Below are 21,362 nucleotides of genomic sequence, written 5' to 3' on the forward strand. Positions count from 1 at the left end.
TAGACTGAAATACACAAAAAAGTGCATGGGGTTCAGCCAAGGATGGTCTGGAGTGATGAGGTGTGAGAGGGAAAGGAGGAAAAGAGGAAAATAAAATGCGCACCTTTCAAATCCAACACAACCACCCACATTTGAGCTTCCAACAGAATTCCACATAGAATAGCTGCAAAACTGAACGTATTCTAAAACCTTGAAGTATGAGCAGGTAACGTATGTCTGTCTTATTCTTAAAAATTAATTGTGATAGACTAACATGCCACACTCCTGCTTCTTGAAGGTTTACTGGAATTAGAGGCATTTCAAGAGAAATGTCTAAATTTTTAGGTGAACTCTAGATGATATTGCAGGTAGAAGTCAGTTGTTAGTGGTAGCTAAATACTTGTGCTCAAACCCTTAACATAGCATTCATTCTTCTAGGAAAAACAGACATTGTGAACAATTTAACGGGAGGAAATAGAAGTTCTTCCTTATCTATAAAAGTCTGATTGTGATGTTTAAAGACTTTCATGAAACAAAAATACCCAGTGCCCACAGCCCATTTCTCTTGCACAAAAACAGAATATGAAGATGAGACAGTGAGAATAGGAAGAACATTTCCTTCCCATTTCTCCAAAAGTTCCCACATACTTTGGCTGTTTTTGAATAGACCTTCTGAAATATCTTTTGAGGTCACCTACTTTGAGAGTATAGAGTCTCTGATTTTCAGGTGACACGACAGCTAGCCCAGAATGTCTGAAAACATAAATCTTAATTATATTTTCCATTTTTGTCATTCTTTTAGAAAGGAAAAGATTATATTTTCTTTCCAATCTTACTAAGCCTTTGCTAGTTTCAGGGATTTGAGCTACAATCTGACTAAAATAAAAATATCCATGTTAAACACCAAAAAGCTATATCACAAAAAGCGAAGCCAATCTAGTAATTGTCTCATCACTTCTTGTTTTTGAGATATAGTAGCCAACGTAGCAATAACATTCCCAGAGAGATCTGATGGTTTCTAATTCCATGAACTTAGGGGACAAATACATTTTCCACATGAACCAGAAATCTTTGCAGCCATGGTAAATCAAAAAAGTAATAACAAAAATTCACACTACCAGTATGCTGCTATTTTAAAAATCCAATCTTACAAAATAAAACTCACCTAAACCGAAGCTGTGGAGTAATTTTAGCAATTGAAAATTACTACTTTCTCTAGAATAACATGTACTTAGAAATGAAATGATTCAGAAACCAACATGATGTATGTATTCTGCTTTCTTTAGAGCAAATTCAACATCAGTTTACACTATATCATGCTAAATATATTCAATAATCAGTACTTAAATAATTTAGTCTGTCTTTGCTGCCTCTAAATATTCTGCTGTTTAACTAAATTCACTCTGCACTATGGATGACAAAAATATTAATATACAGATTTCATTCTTACTAGAAGGCTGGATTTCTCCCTTAGCCTAGCAAGTAGCCAAAGCAGCCGAATCAGAGGAAGAGGGTACACTGGGGGTACTCTTTATAAAATTGTGCATCTCAAAATCACAGACATCATGAAACATGAAATTAACTCCAGCAAGAAAAAATGATGGATTAGCACAGAAATCAAGCACACACACAAAAAACTATTTCTTTCCCTTGCCATAGACTACAATTGCTATTAGCTTACCTTATTAGCCGGAATGCCAAACAGAAGGTCTTTATGGAAAATTAAGTTCATTATTCATCTCAGCTTTGATTTGGTGTAGTGCAGCTGAGAGCATTTAGCTTCTCCCTGTGATTTGCCGAGGCAAAGTGGTTGAGTGAGGCAGTAAACACAGGGCTTGGGGGTGGGGGGACAGTGATTGGCCAGGGCTCACAACTCAAGACTCGGCAACTTTACATTTTCATTCATATGAAAATACTTAATGAAATCAAATCTTATAACTGAAGAATGACACTTAAGTGAATACTGAATGCAGGTTCTTAAGCCAGTGCAATTGTGCGTAGCAGTTGTGGTTGTCCTGTCCTGCACGTTCCCTTCCCCAGCAAAATTCCATCGCTCTCTCTTACGGTCTCAGGGGATTCTTGGGCTGGTGATTCACTCTGCAGCACATAAGGGGGTAACGCAAGTTCTGTCAAGGATAAGCCCACGTGGGGGAGTGATCTCTGCAACTTGTTACAGAAAATTCCTGATTTTATGACCAGTGATGGAAAGACAAATGCATTTTACAAAGTTGAAATGTGCGCGCACACATGCACAAACTGGACGCAACATTCAGATAGCTAACAAACAGAGAGGCTTCAGGGATCTAGAAAAAAAACCAGTAATATTTCTCAATAATTCATAAACTTTTTTTCTTAAAGAGAATTAAACATGTTTTAGAAACCTCTTTGCAAATACTTTTCATTTTTTAAAAAATTGACTTCCAAAGAGAAACATCCCAGAAAAATTTGTTTAAAGTGTTTGTGTGTGTCTCATTTTTCGATGGGGCTTGTTGGAGCCTCCTCTTCTAGGTACTTTATTTCATAAAATCTGAGTGGGCAGCATTTATTAAAGTCCAGCTTTACCAAGTGGATTCTGCAGCCACAATCAGCAAGGTCAGTTTCAGGTTATCAATGGACAAGAACCATGTGACTGGGAAAAACAATTTTAGTTTAGAGAAAAGACTTTTAAATTTTCTTATCTTTGCATGCAAAACCAAGCCCCGAAACTCTCCTCTTCTGAATTAATAAGACCATGGCTCCATTTAATAAGAAATGATAAAAAAAGGCATAATTAAATGATTGGTTTGTCTCAAAATGTTAAATGTAGTGTTACCAGAAGACCCATTGATTACACCCTTAGGCATATACCAGGTGAAATGAAAACAAGCATCTATACAAAAACTTGTACACAAATGTTCATAGCACCATTACTCACAACAGCCAAAAAGTTGAAACAATCCCAACATCCATCAATTAATGAATAGCTTAAAACTATAGTATATCCATGTAATGGAATATTATTTGGCATTAAAAAGAAATAAGGTATTGCTACAAACTATAACATGGATGCATCTTGAAAACAGTATGCTAATTGAAAGAAGCCACTCACAAAATATCACATATTGGCAAACTTTTCATATCTATATGAAATGTTCAGAATAATCAAAATCTACAGAGATAGAAAGTAGATTAGTGGTTGCCCTGGGTCTGGAGTGAGTACTGGGAAGTGACTGCTTAATGGGTACAGGGTTTCTTATCAGGATGAAAATGTTTTTAGCTTAGATGTGGGTGCAGGTTGCACAACTCTGTGAATATGCTAAAACCATTGAGTTGTACACTTTAAATGAGTGAATAATATTTCAATAAAAATTTTAGTCTACCATAGTGAATTACATTGATTTGTAAATGTTAAATCAACATTGTATCCCTAGGATAAAATTCACTTGCTCATGATATATTATCCTTTTTATATGTTGATGGATTCAATTTGGTAAGGGCTTGTATGTCTATTTCATGAGGGAGATGGGTTAGTAAATTTCTTTTCTTATAATATCTTTGCCTTGTTTGGCAACGGGATTATAGTGGTGTAATAAAATAAGTTCTGTTTTCTGGAAAAAAAGATAATATAATAATTATATAATAGTTATAAAATTAATTTGTCATAGAAACATTGTAATATACTTATATGAATTAGTTATGTATAACAAATTCTATAAAAGTCAGATGGGGAGAGGTGGGGGAAGAGAAAGAATGACCCCAATGTGGGATGCTCTTGAGGACCGCACAGCTGTAGGCATACCTAAAGGACCACTGTGCTGATGTCTTATTGTGGTTAGTTTTCAATTTAAAAAAAACCCCAAATCAGCAAAAGTGGGAGCAAGAGAAAAAAGAGAAAGAGGAAGAAGAGAATAAAGGTGAAGGGAAGGAAGGAGAAGGAAGAAGAAGGGAAAGAAGGAGGAGAATGAGAAGGGGGAGAGTTTCTGATCAGATGACATGAAAGGACAGATGACTGAGTCAAAAGGGAAGATAGGATCACAAAACTTAATTACAGCAAAAATAATATGAAATAGTCCAGATGAGAAGAAAAGAAGAGAGCCTGTAAAGAAACCAAAGGAATTGCACAATGAGGGTTCCAGAAGTGTTCAAATGAACAAAACTTGTTGTAAACCTGAGTTCAGACTGAAGGGAGATTACAGGTGAGCAATGAGCGTCCGTGTGACGTGCACCAAGAGGGCGAAAGCCCAGAATGAAATGAGGTTCATGAATTTAAAAAAAAGAAAAGTCAAGGACAGTAACAAAAAAAGCCTTTTACAAGAGATGGCTTGGAACAAATAGAAGAACAAGGAAAGTCCCAAGGCTTGTTCCAGATGGCACAATGCGAACAGATGAAGATGAGGAGGAGCAGAGGGGAGGAGGGAGGAGAAGAATAAATACCAAACTCTCAAACTTTTATTTCTCTACAATTTTCTCTATCAAAGGGCAGAATCTTCACTTCAAAAGAGCAAAGGAGGAACATGTTGAAAAGCAAGCCGAACCCCAGGAAAATCTTTCTGATGCAGATGACGCATAAATGTATTATATATTCTCATTCCAGAACTCCCATATGAGCTTCAGGTACTTGACAACTTCACTTCGATACTTCAAATCACTGTATACAGAGCACCAGCTGAGTCAAACTCTCCCTGCCTCCTGCATCCTCCTCTTGAGCTCTCTACTTCAGTGGATGGAACCACAGTCTTTTATGCAAGTAAGAAGCATAGGTACCCTTTCTGGACACTTCCCTCTCCCTCCACATTACCAAGTACTGTTGATTTGGAATCTCTGGACACTACCCACTTGCCTCTCTGTCACTGTCACCATCCTAGTCCCAGCCACCGTTTCCTTTCACCTGGAATGCTATCCTTGTCTTCTAACTGGTTTCCCTCTTTCATTGTACTTCTCTTTTCACTCTACCCAAAGGGATGTTGTCAGAGGCAAAAGTTGGTGTTGGCTTTCTCCATTCCTCCCACCCACACAAACAAGGATACAATGACTCAAATGTTAAATATGTCCTCCTGGGCCCTGAGTGATAAGGTCCTGTGTATCTTTCCAGACTCATCTTGCACCATTTTGGTGATCCAGCCACATTAGATTTATTTCTGACCTTTTTGTTTCTTCCTGTCTTTGTATATATTCTTCTCCCTACTTGAAACATTCCCTTGGCTCATTGTTTAATTTACTCTAGCTTTTCCTTTAGATCTTATCCCAATCACTAATTCCTAGGGCATGCTTTGCTCAACTTCTCAAGTCAATATGCCATTACATAATCTCCTCTGTTGGTTGGTATCGAGCAAAGCATCATTTGGGATAATCTTTCACTTAGTTAAACTCACCATGTAGAGACCTGACTCCCTGCTGACCTCCCTCCTAATAGGACAAGCATGAGGGGTGCATTGCGTGGAGGGAAGGCAGGGAATAAATGTTTTGGGGGCAGGGACCCCATATCTGATCATAGGTGCTAGATGTTTAGAGTAGTACTAAGAAATACCAGTTGCCCACATCGTAGAATCCATGGTGGCCCTAGTCCTGTGGAAAGCTGAATTCAGCCACGATTTCTCCCAGTGATGAAAGGGACAGCTCTGAATGTAGACAGTTCACTGCCAGAGAACCAGGAAAGAGCTCCCAGAATAATTCACCAATAGCCTTTACCATGGTAGTAAACTGATATTCATGTGTGTGATCGATTTGGGAATGTTTATCTCACCACTGGATAAGAAGCAACAGGAGAGTAGGAACCATGCTTGTTTCTGATCATCATTGTGTCATTTGCCTTTACATAGAACCTAGCAATGGCAGGCAATTAATAAATACTTTTTGAATGAATAAATGAATGAATGAATGATAGAGCTCTTAAACTGGTAGGCTGTGGCCAGAGGGCAATGATAGCATAAGTGCTAGCAGCAAAATACTTTACAGCATGTGCTTCATGTAAGGTGTCAGTGCCAGGGCTCTAGTTTATACATCTGACCATTCTAGAGCTTTCCCTGGTCAATATGTCTGTGATGCCACTATAGCACAAAGACCCACTATTAATTAGTCAAACACATATTTTGCTTAGAAAATTAGTATGCGGGGATGTTGATTTAAAATATTGTAAGACATTTTAGATTAATCATTTAATTTTCCTAGTTAAGACATTTTTTCTTTTTAAAAAGAGGGCACACCTAAAAACATTAAGCTTACGATTTTGTGCCTGACAAATTATAACTCAAAGAGCTTTTGGGTAGGACCCTAGAATACGGGTAACCTTAAAGATTGTTAAAAAGAAATGGTGATGGCAAAAGATGGACAAAACTTTTGTTTGAATCTTCAAAACGATCTGTTCTGTGTGTAATGGCTTGATAGGCTTGACTTTCCAACTCAGCATCCCCCTAGAACAGGCTGTGGAATGGAAGGTCTGTGAACACTGGGAGAAGCGGCCTTCGTTTCCTAAGCAGCAGTATGCTACGCTGGCTGTACTTCATTTTTACTTTTTATTTTTGAAGATTAACTTGGTTGATAGGTAAACACATACCCCGAGATTCCTTATGCAAAATCATCTTCATAAAAAAAAAAAAAAGACAGGAGAAAATATTTTAAAATGCTAACAAGATTAGTTTTTGCAGGAACTGAATTTTCTCACTTCTCCTTGAATCCATTCCAAACAACAATAACAATAATAGAACAAAATGAAGAGAAATACCCACAAATTACATTTGCAAAAAAACCAGCAGAAAATCCACCAACTCCAAAGTCTGAGTCAGGCAGAACAGCAAGGAGGGAAGTCAGGACACTGCTGTAGGTGAATGGGAGGCGTGAAGGGCCCTACACCCAGGAGAGCCGGGGACCCCCTGCTGAATGTGCTCTCCCCAAACGAGAGCACCTTCGCCTGAGAGGGGAGTGCTGTGGGAAGGACTGGGATTAAGGTTGCCAGAGGAGGGTGAATGGCAAATCTCATCGAGAGTAGGAAAAATTCTAGAAATGTTTCTGAATGTGACTGTATCGTTTGTGTTCCCACGGGGCAGGCAGCCTGTGGGGTGGCCCATGAAGTAACACGAGGAAGAACAGAACGAGGTTTGGTTCAAAGCGTAAGAGGATGTGAGACTACATAGATGCACCGTATTATCGAGAGACAATTTATACCTGCAGCATCAGCGGTAGCAGAAGAAGAGGAAGACACAAATGCTTGGAAAACTACTCCCCGCTACTCCCTCCACGGGAGCCTTCTTCTGATTTTCTAGGAAAAGCCAACTCACTCCAACAGGAGTAGCATAAAAGCAATACACATGCAGATACTATATGAAATACGAAAAAGAACAGACACAAATTTCTTGTAAATAATAAAAACTCACCTGAAATCTATGTTGTCATAAAGAAGATTAAAATATAACCCAACATTCCATTACTAATTCAACCAATGATTAATGAAGCTATTACAACAATAAAGAAAGGTCACAAAGCAGAATTATAAGAACTCCAGGAAGAAGAAATGAGAAGACAACAGGAGGTTACTGGCAGATTGCTGGAGGATATGAAACAGGAACTGGCAGAATTGAAGGCAAAGGAAGGGACATAAAAGATAAAAGTAAAAAAAGCAAGTAAATGATACAGAGATACAAAAGATAAAGGGTTAGAGAGAAATCCTGCTTTGAATCCAAGCAAAAGAGGTCCGACATAATAGTTGTAATCTCTGAAGAAAAAAAAGCCAAAAAATGGAATAGAATAATTATCTTAAAATATAATCCAAGAAAACAATTTAAAAATAAAAAAGTCTTACTGTATCAGTGAAAAAGTCATCCAGAATGGTCAACACAAAGATATATACCAGAGAAATTTTTGGAAAGAATCCTTTAGGCAGTCAAGCAAAAAGATAAAAAATCAGTTTAAGAAAAAGAAAATGAGGTTGACATCAGACTTATCCACAGAACATTTAACCTTAGCCCACGGTGGAGTAATATCTATGACATACCAAGAAAAGAAGGCAGGGTCCAAGGAGTTTCTATTTAGTCAAGCTCTCCTTCAAGTGTTAAGACTCAAAGAAAAAACAGCTTTGAATATGCCAGAATTTGGGTAATATTGCTCAATATGTCTAATGGAAAATACTAGGGGAGAAGTTGCTGATTAATATGAATTCAACAAAAAAATGTCAAAATGTCAGAACCAGTGGCCAAAAACCTAGTTCAATACATTTTAGAAGGAGCTTATTGTCTTATTTCTGAATTTAAAAAAGAATATGTTCATGATCCAATATGACATAACTTTCCTGTTGGCTATATATAAATACACTTTAAGAATGTTTTTCTGTTCCTAGTGTTTTATTGTTTTTTGTTGTGAGATCATTAATGGATGTTGAATATTTTGAAATATCTTTTATGTATATATTGAGATAGTCGTATGTGTAGTCATATGTGTTTTTCCTTTAACCTTTTTGTGCTATGAATTATGTGAATATCTTCTAATGTTAAGCTTTCCTTTTGTTCCTAAATAAATGCCATCTGGCCATGTTATTTTACATTATTTTTAATTGTTTCATTTTATTCCTAAGTTTATTAAAAATTTTTGTAGCAATTCATGAAAGAAATTGCATTAAAATTTTTCTTTCTTAAATTGCCTTTGTCTGGTTTAAGACTACATCAAATTCTAAAACAAATTAGGCATCTTTTTTGTTGTTCTGATCTCTAGAAGAATTTCACAGGTTTCATAAAACTACTTGGATCTGGTCTTTTTTTTTCTGAGTAAATTTTAAACTAATGAGTCAATTTCTTAAGATGTTATAAAGATATTCAAAGTTTCTGTTTTTATTGAGTTTCGAACACTTTATTTTTGCAGGGAAACAAGAATGCAAATTTTCAATATAAAGTTGACCATTCCCTATCCAAAATGCTTGAAACCAAAGTGTTTCCGATTTTGGATTTTTTTTTTTATTTTGGAATATGGTCAAACATCTAATAATGTTTTGGTCAATGATAACTGAATATAAGATGGTGGTCCCATAAGATTATAATACTGTACTTTTATTGTCCCTGTTCCATGTTTAGATGTGTTTAGGTACATAAATACCACTGTCTTACCACTGCCTATAGTATTCAGTACAGTAACGTGCTGTACAGGTTTGTAGCCTAGCAGCAATAGGCTGTACTATGTATCTTAGGGGTATAGTAGGCTATACCATCTAGGTTCGTGTAAAGTACATGCTATGATGTTCATACAACAAAATCATCTTATGATGCATTTCTCAGAATGTGTCCCTGTTGTTAAGTGACACATGATTACATTTGTACCTCACCGGTTCAGCATCTCTAATCCGAAAATCCAAAATTTGAAATGCTCTTTTGAGTGTTATGTTGGTTTCCACAAAGTTTTGGATTTCAGAGCATTTCATATTTCAGATTTTCAATGTAGGAATACTCAACATGTATTCATATGAAGTTTATTTTTGTTATTTTTCTATGATAGATATAATATTTAATACTTAGTGGATATATATTCATGTCCTCTTTTTCTTCCTAATAGTGTTTATGTTGTGCTTTCTTCCCCCCTTGGTGAATTTATTCAGAGGTTTATCAATACTATCAGTCTTTTCGAAGAACAGCGACAACACAAAATTTTTAACAGTGATTATCTCTGGGTGATTTTTATTATCTTCTTTATGTTCTCATGTAAATTTTATAAAATTTACCCAATAAATAAATGTATATTAACTCTATGAACCCTTCATCCCCAATAATATCTGTAATGAAATGATAAACTTTTAAACAAAATAAAGAAATGTGGGCTGGATAGGAGACTCATAAACTGGTTGAATGACCTTCCCTAAATGGTATAAAATAATTTCATGACAAAGTATAGGATGGCCTCCAGTGAGATACATAAGCCTTTCTCTTTGGCTGTGTTCTGAACTTTTTTTTTTTGAATTGTCAACTTCAATGATGATATATTAGACATATTTATGAGATTTATAATATATTAATAACATCTTGGGAAAATATTTAAAATATTGGATTTCAGATTTCATATTCCCCAATTTTAACAGTGAAAACATTCTTTTTTTTTTGGAGTTCAAATACTTTTAGGTGGGAGAATTAGAAACAAGCTGTCCCTTCCTCAAGATTCTACTGCCATTTGGTGGAAAATTGTGGTAATAAATAACACTAAGATCACTTCTAATATCAGTGATGCTTCTTGGAGTTAGACAGTGCACAACCTGCACATCAGTACCCTGTGGGTCTGGGCAAGAAAGATGTACTTATGTCTACATAATAACATTTATAAATATAAATATAAAGATACATACAATATTTTACATTGCATTAAAGGACCCAAGTGTACAATATAAGATGGGGAAACAGGTCAGTATGATTTTACATGAAAAAAAATGATCCTAGACATTTTACCTGAGTGTGAGACAGGCTGACATGGCAGTCGAACAAGCTGGTATTTGGATAGTCCAAAGATTTTCACTGAAATCTGTGAAGTTTAGCCCCAAGTGAAATATTGTTCAAGCAATTATACGTAGGATAAGAGGATTGTTACCTTGCTTGGAACAAGATACAATTTGTCAATTGGGTTGCTGAAACGGCGTTGAGTCCTGTTACTGATGAAGGAAGTAGGTCTGTTGAAAGTGGATTGATTCAGACTTCAGGGGCAAATACGGGTTTTCATTGAACATTTCAAGCTCTGCCACATGGAGGAGTAATTGGATACATTTCATGTCGTTCCACAACCAAGTAAATAGGAGGAGGATTTGAATTCATAATAAGGAAGAATTTTCTACAGGGGGTGTCAGGCATGGGAAGTGCTACCGGGGTGAACAGTCGGACAACCTTTCTAGAGGTCACTTGAGAATATGTGCAGAGAACCTTAACATTTTGCACGGCCACTGGCCTGGCTTGTCTACTTCCAGAGTTTCTTCTAAATAAATAAGTGGACGCTTATTGAGATATTTGTAACAGTAAAATATCTTGATAGGTTACTAAGTAAATAAGAGGGGGGAGGAAAAGAAATAGGAGAGAAACAGAATGAGAGCAAAGAGAACTGGAGAAAGAGAATGAACTCCATGGAACAGAAACTACTACTTTTAAGTGCAGGGGTAGAAAAGACAGGAGAAATTATTAGAAAATTGCCAGTCAAAATAAGGTTGAATGCAGGACACTGAGGCAGTGGCCCAATTTTTTTGTTAATTAGATGAGAGAATTGTGATTGCTAAAATTAAACTTAGATTGAGGAACTCTAGTGAAGTGAGGTCAACAAAAATAGCTAATAGGTGGGAAATTGGTCTTTTGAAACTGAAGAAACCTATTACTAATGGGTATAAAGTTGTTTATAGTATAAAGAAAGAAAGCTGATTCATGTACAGAGTATTATATGCTATAATTGTGCATCGACAGAGGATGTCCATATACAGTATGAAAAAAATGCTTTCTGTAGAAATGTGCACTCCGGTTAGACAACAGCCCAGACATTTGTGATGTCTCCATCTGGAAATAGCAGAAAGAGCAAAAAAAAATCTCTGCAGAATAATTACTCAAGATTAGAATATTTAAATTATTTTAAGATGCTAAGATTTACTTGGACTTCTTTCTTCAAATGGAAAGATGGTGCATAATATTTGGGAATACGAACAAAAAAGAGTTTTAGTCTTTTATCAAAAATGACATTTATGGCATTATTCACAATAGTGAAAAACTGTTAAAAATCCCAATGCCAAATAATTGAGAAATGAGTATTCTAGCCATGGTGTATTTGCATATTTTAATAGCTATACATATTTTCATTAAAGTGATAGGCTATTATTAAAAATGGTAAGTATTTATCAAAATGATTTTTACCCCATCACATTAAGGAAACTATTGGCACATGCAATAGTTACATCCTAATTGCCAAGTTCATTGATAGGCTTTTCATTCCCTGTCTGACAGAATCACTCTTTGGTAGTTGAGTTTTTTGAACTTTTCCTGTTTCTTGAAATTCTCTTCTCCCTTTGCTTCCATGCTTTTCTTATTTCCTTCTATCTTTCCTTTACTATTGCTCTCTGTTTGCTTCCTGTTTGCGTAGCCCGGGAAACTGGCCTGTGCTGCCTCATTTTCGGACTTTACCCACACCCCAATGTGACCTCATTCACTCTCAAACTCCTTGGAAGCTCCCATGTGGTACCTTCCACACCTTTCTCCCGTCCGTCCGGATCCCTCCCTGAACTCCAGCATCAGAAACTCAGCTGCCTTCACTTTTCTCTCTTCCTTGTCTGTCTCTCCCCATTCCTGTCCAATCTGACACCTTTAAGATAGGGTAGAAAGAAACCTTTTCTTCTCTCCATCCTTATTGCTTCTACCCTAATCTGAACACAATCATTTCTTGTCTGGTTTACTATAATAACTTGCCAAATACTATTTGAATAAATGACAATTTGTCTACAAGATATCTGACAGGCACATCAGATTCACATGTCTAGAACCAAACCATCTTTTCCATCTAAACTTATGCTTTCCCCCATATCTCAGTTGGAAGGACTGACATGCACCCCATTTTTCAAACCATAAACTGATAATCATTTCTACTCTTCTCTTTCTTGATACCTCAGTCATTCAATCTCTAAGTCTGGGCAATTCTATAGTTTTCTCCTATTAAAAAATTCTCACCATCAGTACCTCTCTCTGCCCAGGTTAGTGAGCTCCTTGAGGGCAAGAATCATGTCTTTTCAACTTCATATTCCCAGCCTTCGACAGAGCGCTTGTCACATACTTAGTGCTCACAAGTGTTTGAATTAAAAATTATATTATATACAACAAAGGGCAAAAACATGTATAATACTTAATTGCAAATGTGTAAAATGTACATATTTACATTTATAGATCCTGGAAGGGGATTTCAAGTGTTAAGAAGAATTAGCAGTTTACTATAAAGAGAATAATAAAAAGTTCAAATAAAAAAGAAGCAGTAAACATGTAACTTACAGGTAAAGAGGAATATAGACCTAATGAAGTCAACATTGTCTAGAGTAAGATCTCTCTGTCTAAAGAGCTCACTGAGTTTTCACATCACACACGTTGGAAGGTATAGTATCTCAAAAGAAAGGAGCACTGAGTTAGCACTTTAAATGTAAGAAGAAAAGTGGTGGATTAAGCCATTGGATGCTTATCTTTCAAAAGAGACCAATAAAACCTACATACTTAAAGAGATTTTTTTCATGCATGATGTTATAGGGATATTTTTACGTAGAAAGAGAAGTCAGAACAGATGGCAATATCTAACACAAACCGAAAAGTTAATTGCAAATCAACAACTAATGATATCTAGTCAATGACTTTATACTGTGTAGCATATAAATGACTATACATTCTACAAGTGCTCTGAGCTGAAATAGTGATTTGAATGGTGATGTTACCAAACTATTTTAGAACAATATTCTTTAAAAATAATCTGACAAATACAGAAATTGACGGCCTTTCCATTTCATCTCCACATATGCGAAGTGTCTAGGGCCCAACGCATATATACAATGATTTCACTTGGCTGCATACATCATTTCATACACCTTTCATATTAAGCTTTAAAAAATGGTCTTAGGTTTTAAAAATATCTCATGTATTAGGCAGTAGAGTCTGTGGTAGGCAGAACAGTGGCTCCCCAAAGATGCCCATGTCTCAAGCTGTGGAACCTGTGAATATGTTACCTCGAGTGGCAAAAGGAACTTTGTAGATGTGATCAAGTTAGTGGTCTTGAGATGAGGAGACTACAGTGCATTAGTGAGTGGGCCCAATATAATCGCAAGGGTCTTTGTAAGTGAGAGAAGGAAAGTCAGAGAGGAAGAGGTGACCACAGACGCAGAGATCAGAATGATGCAATTGCTGGCTTTGAAGATGGAGAAAGGGGCCAGCTCTCGGGTAATGTGGGCAGCTGCTAGAAGTTCAAAATGGGAAGAAAATGGACTCTCCCCTAGAGCCTCCAGAAGGAAGATAGCCCTGCTGGTACTTTGATTTTAGCTCATTGAGACCCATTGAAGATTCCTGACCTCCAGAACTGTACACTAATAAATTTGTTGTTTTAAGCCACTATGTTTGTGATTATTTGTTTCAGCAACCATAGGAAACTAACACAGATTTATTCGTGTAGGGTTTCGTTTGCTCAAAAACCTGAGTAAATGAAATTGTGATTTCTAACAGTAACTTCTTCCATGTCTCTTACATCTGTTCTCTTGTTCCAGTTCATACTGCTGCCACCAGGTTTTCAGGCTTAAGAATCATAATAGCATTTATTGAGATATTGTATAACATCCCCTTTCCAAACATTGTTCTATGTCATTTACATGTGTTAGCTCATTTAATACTTTCAACAACTCAGTGTGATAGGTATGGGTATTATATCTATATTACAGAGGAAGAGACCAAGGCAGAGAGAAATTAAATAACTCACTCAACATTGCATAATTAGTAAAATATAGGATTTGAACACAGCTTTCTGGTACAAAAGCTATGAACTAACTTCGTGGCCTTTGAATTGTGTGGCTTTCCACGAAGGCGAAATCTTCACTGATTTACCATTCGTGTCAACTCTGCTGATGATTATTGTGGTGGATGGAATTTTGTCTCCATGGCCTCTGTGTCCTGGTGTCATGCCTATGAATTTGTTATGTTTTATGGCAAAAAAGACTTTGCGGATGTAATTAATTGTTTTCTAACCACTATGTTACCGCATGGGGGATACATGGCTGAATTACTGAGAGAGATTAACAAACAGTGGGAAAATGCTAAGGGACTCTCTTTCAATATGCTCCCACAGTGATGCTACCAAAGTGTTAGAGACAAAGCATTTTGAATGGGAAATCTTTCTTCTCCTTTATCTACCCTTCCTTACCCAAAGCCCAGGTTTGAATTCTTCTTCCTATACACCTTCCTATTCTTTGTTCAGATATCCTTAGGCTTCTTCTTCCTTTGCTTTGTATGACTATATTTATCTATTTAATGTCCCATTAGACTATAGACTTTTTGAGAGTAGGGACTGTTTTAAAAATCTTTGCATTCTCTTTTCTTATCACCTTCAACCTTGTCTACAACATATCCTCATTTTTATTTTACTTGAATCGAATTCACCAATCTGGAAAAGTTCCTTTACAATAAATCCTATTATAAGGTTTACTCTGTCATAGGAACTCCAAATCCCAACAGAGGATCTATTTATTGCAGCTACTATTCCCCCACAATGATAATTATTTAAAACTTTTGCATTCTTATTCTAAAGGATTTTCTAATGAGCTGATATCATAGGGAAGAGGGAAAGTCATCAATTTTACATCTTAAAGGAAAAAGCTTCCTACTTAAAATATCATAATTTTGAAGTTGTTAGTGACATGACAAAAACTAAGAACTTTTCTTCCAAGCAAGGTGAACATCATGCCCTAGCCCCGATTTTTGTATAATTTCAGGAGTTTGCCGATCCTGTAAAGTTCACTCTTACTGCCCCAAGGGTTCACAGCCTCAGTTACGAACACTCGATTTAGGTGGATGGGTATGCCCTGCCCTTCTGCATTTGATTTTGTCCCCAAAGCCCCTACCCTGTCCTCCACCCCACCAAAGGGTCTTTCGGAGGTAGTCAAATGTACAGTCTCATCAGTTCTGTGACGGGGCTGTCCCAGGCTAATGAATAGTATTCCTGCAGATACTCCAGTTGTGAAATCTCTCTTCCTCTGAGTGCTCACACTGGGAAATCCTGTCTCTGTAAGCTTTTCCAACAGCCTGCCACCAATGGCATTTGTCTGCCTTGCTGGGCTAAACAATCTCTCTCTTTCCAGGCCTCAGAGATGGCCAAAGAGCTCTTGGTTTCAGAGAGCACTATAAGAAAATACAGCTTTTGAAGTTTGGTGAGTAAATAAATGAGGCCGGACAACATGTTTTTGGTAATCCCAGTTCCCCTAAAACAAAAGACTTTAAAAAATACATCCTGATTATTATTGCATGAGACTGCTGCCTATTATCTAAATAGGTAAATATTTGCAACTCAGAATGACCTGCTTAAGTCTCACATTGACACCCGTAGATCAATACCATTAATTTTTCAGCGTGCAATCGAAAGGTGTGAGACTCACTCGTTTTAGTGAACAGGGTTAAAGTAAAACACTGTCCTGGATAATCCATAATGAATATTGCATAGCCCTCTCTAGAAAGTTATTTCCCTTTGCCGAAAGGCAGAAGCATGTGAGGTAGGCAGGTGTATCTCAGGTAACAAGCCAACCATGCCTGTTTGGGCGGAGGCAGCAAGCCCTGTCTGAATGGGACCAGCTAAAGGATGGGCTGTAGCAGATATTACTATGCATTGCCAATTTCCGAATCCATCTGCACCCAGAGGCAGCTCCTAAAGGTGCCAAAACATTGTAATTTACAAATAAATGTGAAGAGGAGAAAAGTTTTGCAGACTTGTTTCTTAACCAAGGAAGAAAATCACAGATAAAGATTACTGTCCAAGAGATAGTGCCAGCAACTACCCACAGCTCAAAGAGTGTGAACAAAAATATGCAAGGTACTCCTGGTCCCCTAATGGTGAGTCAGCAACAAAGTATACAGTAGGAGCAGAGTAGGCACCTGGAGGGGACACAGCAGGATGGGCGGGAAGATGCAGGGAGACAATGTACACAACGTGCACAACCTGCCCAGCACAGTGGCCAGTGCATAATGAGTGACAATTAAATGGTGGGTGAGAATCTGGGCAAAATCCAAGGCTAGTTAGCCCTCATGTTTCTAATAAAAAGTTGGTTGTCCTTACTGAAAGTTGGTTGTACTTATTTACAAGGTACTTTATATAATTGACTTCTTAAAATAACACTGCAGGTAACTATTTTTGAAAACAAAGAAAGAGAAGTTCTGAGTGGTGGAGTGATTTACTTTATGTCACACAGTGAGTATTTGGAGAAACAGGCGTTCCAGCAGGGCAGCCGTCCCCTCTCACTGTGCCTCCCTGTCCCCATATGGGTACATAGAAAACTACCGGCCAGTTCAGACACCTCTAACCACTGGGACATCACAATAGGGTATTACCATTTTATGGCAAAACCCAAATCTACTAGAAGTCAATACAGTAAAACAAACAAACAAACAAAAAACTAAAAACAAAACCACTAGAACAATGCAGTCTAATAGAACTTTCTGTGAAATGGAAATGTTTATTGCAGGATTAATAAATAATGGGCAATGTGATTATTGACCACTAGAAATGTGGTTACTGTGACTGAGGAGCTGAAGTTTAATTTTTATTTCACTTTAATTCACTGAAATTTACATAGCCACACAGGGCTAGTGGCTACCATGTCACGCAGCACAGACCTAGGCTATCTGATTTAAGAGGAACCTGAGAGGTACGCTGCCCTCATTTCACCAAATAGGGAAATGTTTTTTGCTTTATCCCTGACATGTTTATCTAGTCTCTCATCATACATTTTTAATAACAAGAAGCTTCTTCACATTACTTAGGATCAGATGCCTTTGTTAGAAAAATCTTCCTAATCTAATAGCTGTATCCTCAGGTGTTATCATCTGGGGATACAGTGAGGTTTTGGTATAATAACGAACCCACTTATTATTCTCTGGGTTACCTCCCAACTTGCCATCTCCATTCTTCCCACACCTGTGAGTGTCTGGGTCTCCGAGAGTGGCCCCAGCTGCATCTAAATTCTCTGGGCGCACGATGTTGCTCCGTCAGAGAGCCCACACGGCTCCTCCCTGCGGCTGGTGCCGACACTGAGCACAAGAATGCTCTTTTCTTACCCTGGCACCACTGACTGTCCTTAGAAATGCGGCCCAAGGATTAAATTTCTTGGGCTTGGCCTCCAGGCTAAACCATCTTTTAGAGATTTGCGTGCTTCAGAAAAAAATATTCCACATCGCTTTGCCCACTAGAGAATAAATCCTGTCTGCCCTTTACTTATTCCCACCAGCTGAGTGGTCAGCTGTCCATCTGTTCTTTTCCTTTCCCCAAACTAGTCTTTCCCTTTCCCCCTTGTGGGGGCGCCTCGATGGCCCTTGGGCGGCGTCTCAGTGGCACAACAAGAAAGGAATTCCCCCCCCTTTGTGTGAAGTAGGGTGAGGCAATTAGCGAACAGCACACATCTGTTTATACCTCTGGTTATCTCTTGGGTTGTGAAGAAAGGCGAAAGGGAGGTGGGATGCGCAGGGATCGCGCAGGATACTAAGAAAATTAATCACTTCAAAGGTCAGCTCATGACCAGCGCGTGATTAGTTTGTGCGTTGATAGGGCCCTTTGGGGGGGGGATAAAAGGCACCCCGCAATTCAGGTCGGGGTCCTTGCCTGCGAGAGTGGCCACTGCGTTGGTGCTCTGGGGCTTGGACCCTGGCTAGCCAGAAAATAAACCTCCTCTTGTGTGATTGCATCCTCGATGTTTCTGCTTTTCTGTCCGGTGGGGCTGTGGAAGGTCGGTCCCTAACATCCTCTTATCTAGTCACCTCCCCCCAGAGTTCAGTCTGGGTCAAACAGCTACAAAATAGATCTTGGATGAATAAAAGACTCATTGAAAATGGCAGTATTATGAAATCATTTAATAAAATTTTTCATTATATGCTCTGGGACCAGATAATGCAAAGGGGCTACATAGGACAGGTGGATTCACTGCCGGTTAAAGCTGAGACATGCAGTGCTACATTGCATTCATCGGAATCTAACAATACCTTCAAAAACATACATAAAATTCAAATTGGCATGTTTTAATTTTTGTGAATTCTTTCCTTACAAGTCTCTGTAAAGTAAATAATTAACATTTCATTCTTATGCATGGGGGATGTTTTATAAAATATTGAACTGAGAGAAAGCGGAGGCTGGGAAACATATTAAGAATTGTATCCATGATTTTAAATTAAATTCATCCGGGCTTAAACAAAGAGGGGAGAGCATGTAAACAAGGGTTTGCTAGATCACTGAATTATCTGCAATATGATACAAGAGGGAAAATCCAAACAAGCTAAGAAGTAGGATAATGAAGATTGTATTGACTTCCAAGTTCATAACTGAGTATGGCAACTTTATCCTGACGGACTTCAAAAATCTGACCATTCTGTGTTGTTCTCTGTTATAGGGATTTGCTTTAAACTCTTCTGGCAGTCCCTACAGCACTATTTTTTATGCACTGGATACATGCAGCCACCTCTAAGGTGACATATGTAACTGCTCCACATTGGATATTACATGACTCACTAATTCAGTTTTACTTTTTATAGGTAATTAAGAGGTATTCTAAGGGTAGACATATCCTTTTGGGAAACATATCTTTTTCTTCAAACCCGGACTAGTAATAAATAGTGAAACTGATGAATTTCCCAAACATTTATTTAACATTCTAAGATAGATGAAACTCATGTACTAAGCAGAATTCTGGCTCACATGTACTGAGAGATAAATATCTGGTCTCCAAAGGGTAAGGGGAGACAAAATGTAAAGTCATACTAACTTATAGAGGAAATGGGTTGGAGATTCCTGGTTTCAGTGAAATTACTTCTTACAGAAGCACACATCCCAAAATTAAATCAAGCAAAGGATATTAAATGGGCAGACAGTGCTTATTTAGCCATAAGAACCTTACAGTGTTATCAACAATGTAACTACATTCAGGTTGGCAGTCTGATGGGGTCAATAGTATTGTTTCTCAATGAAACAAACTAACAAACAAATGAGCAAAAAGAGCCTTGAGCAATGGTTCTTTCATAAGTTGAGGCATAAACTTACATGAAATAATATTGTTCTATTACAATCTAACCTTTTACACATCTGACTTTGCAGATAAATCTCATATATTACTTGTTTTCAGACAGGGCTACTTTCCAAACCAGATTTAGGTTTTTTTTTTTTTTTTGAGACAGAGTCTCGCTTTGTTGCACAGGCTAGAGTGAGTGCCGTGGCGTCAGCCTAGCTCACAGCAACCTCAAACTCCTGGGCTCAAGCAATCCTGCTGCCTCAGCCTCCCGAGTAGCTGGGACTACAGGCATGCGCCACCATGCCCGGCTAATTTTATATATATATATTAGTTGGCCAATTAATTTCTTTCTATTTATAGTAGAGACGGGGTCTTGCTCTTGCTCAGGCTGGTTTCGAACTCCTGACCTCGAGCAATCCGCCCGCCTCGGCCTCCCAGAGTGCTAGGATTATAGGCGTGAGCCACCGCGCCCGGCCCAGATTTAGGTTTATGCCTAATTATAGAGGCAGAACCTGTTTTTAAATCATAGTTAATCTTTTTTTAATTGTTATTGAAATAAATTCTCATTTAAAAATCCTTCAAGAGAGAAGATCAAAGGAAATATTTATGAAGCAGAGGCAGCATGGTATGATAGAAAGGGAACAGACTTTGGAATCAGACAGACCAAAGTTTAAATTTCAGTTCTGTCACTTACTGACATTATAATCTTGAGCAAATTTATTTTTGTATAAAATAAGGGCTAGAACAGCTACCCCAGAAATGTGCAGAAATAAAGACCATGTGAGACTCCTGTATGTTGAGCACAGGCCCATAGAACTTTCTCAGTAAGTTACAGTTCTTCTTTCTCTCCTTCCTCCTTCCCTCCTCCTCCATCACCTTCTTCTCCATTCTCACACAAAAGTGGATCCATCATTAGATGAAGGTGAAAAGATGTTCTGTGTGGTGCTGGGGAAAGAGCACTAGCCTGGGAACCAAGGGGCCTGTGTGTTCTTAGAAAAGTTGATTCCTCTTTTTAGGAAGAATGTATAAAGGTGACATAAGAATTTATTTGTTAAAGACCTTAAAGCCCAAAAGTGATTTTATAGTCTGACTCAATCAGGAGCTCTTGGAGCCCCATGATCAACTGCTCTTTGTTTATTTTAGACAGTTGCCCAGGATAGAGTGAGGTGGAACAATCATAGCTCACTGCAACCTCAAACCCCTGGGTTCAAGTGATCCTCCTGGTTCAGTCTCCTGAGTAGCTAGGACTACAGGTGCACACCACCATGTCTGTATAATTTTTAAAATTTTGTGGAGACAGGGGTCTAGTTATGTTGCTCAGGACGAATTCCCCGCCTTAAGTGATCCTCCTGCCTCTTCCTCCTAATATGTGCTAGGATTACAGGCATGAGCCATCACACCCTGCCAACTGCTATCTTTATAATGAGGGGCAGGGCACCAGGACTGGGAGGGACTGCTGCTGCTAATCAAACCTGCCAAGCTCGGGATAGATAACTCACCATGCATGGCATTGTGACCCAGTATTTTTTGGGCTTTAGGAGGATTTTCTGATCTATCTGATTTGTCAAAAGTGGGTTTATCAAGAGTGAATACAGAAAATTTCCCTCTGGATCACCGAACTCTTTCTTAGACAGCTTAGATTGATTAACTGGGAAGGAATGGGCAGCAGTTTTCAAATTGTGGAAAACTTGGGTTCAGG

General features: G+C 38.0%; 1 protein-coding gene across 21 annotated transcripts in view; it reads right to left on the reverse strand.

The window, feature by feature from the left end:
• The window catches only part of DLGAP1 (DLG associated protein 1), an 882,341-nt gene that overhangs the window by 317,228 nt on the left and 543,751 nt on the right, over nucleotides 1-21,362 (reverse strand). Inside the window, exon 1 of one of the 21 annotated variants that reach the window (XM_012745942.3) lies at nucleotides 1,661-19,977. The exons of 19 other annotated variants lie outside the window; for them this stretch is intronic. In XM_012745942.3, the coding sequence (XP_012601396.1) occupies nucleotides 1,661-1,711 (51 nt within the window). In that variant the 5' untranslated portion in view covers nucleotides 1,712-19,977. Of the gene's footprint in view, nucleotides 1-1,660; nucleotides 19,978-21,362 lie in introns of those variants that run through there. One more of the 21 variants, XM_012745944.3, reaches the window with a different exon arrangement.

Source organism: Microcebus murinus, chromosome 17 (genome assembly GCF_040939455.1).
Source record: "Microcebus murinus isolate Inina chromosome 17, M.murinus_Inina_mat1.0, whole genome shotgun sequence".
NCBI classification, from domain to species: Eukaryota; Metazoa; Chordata; class Mammalia; order Primates; family Cheirogaleidae; genus Microcebus; species Microcebus murinus.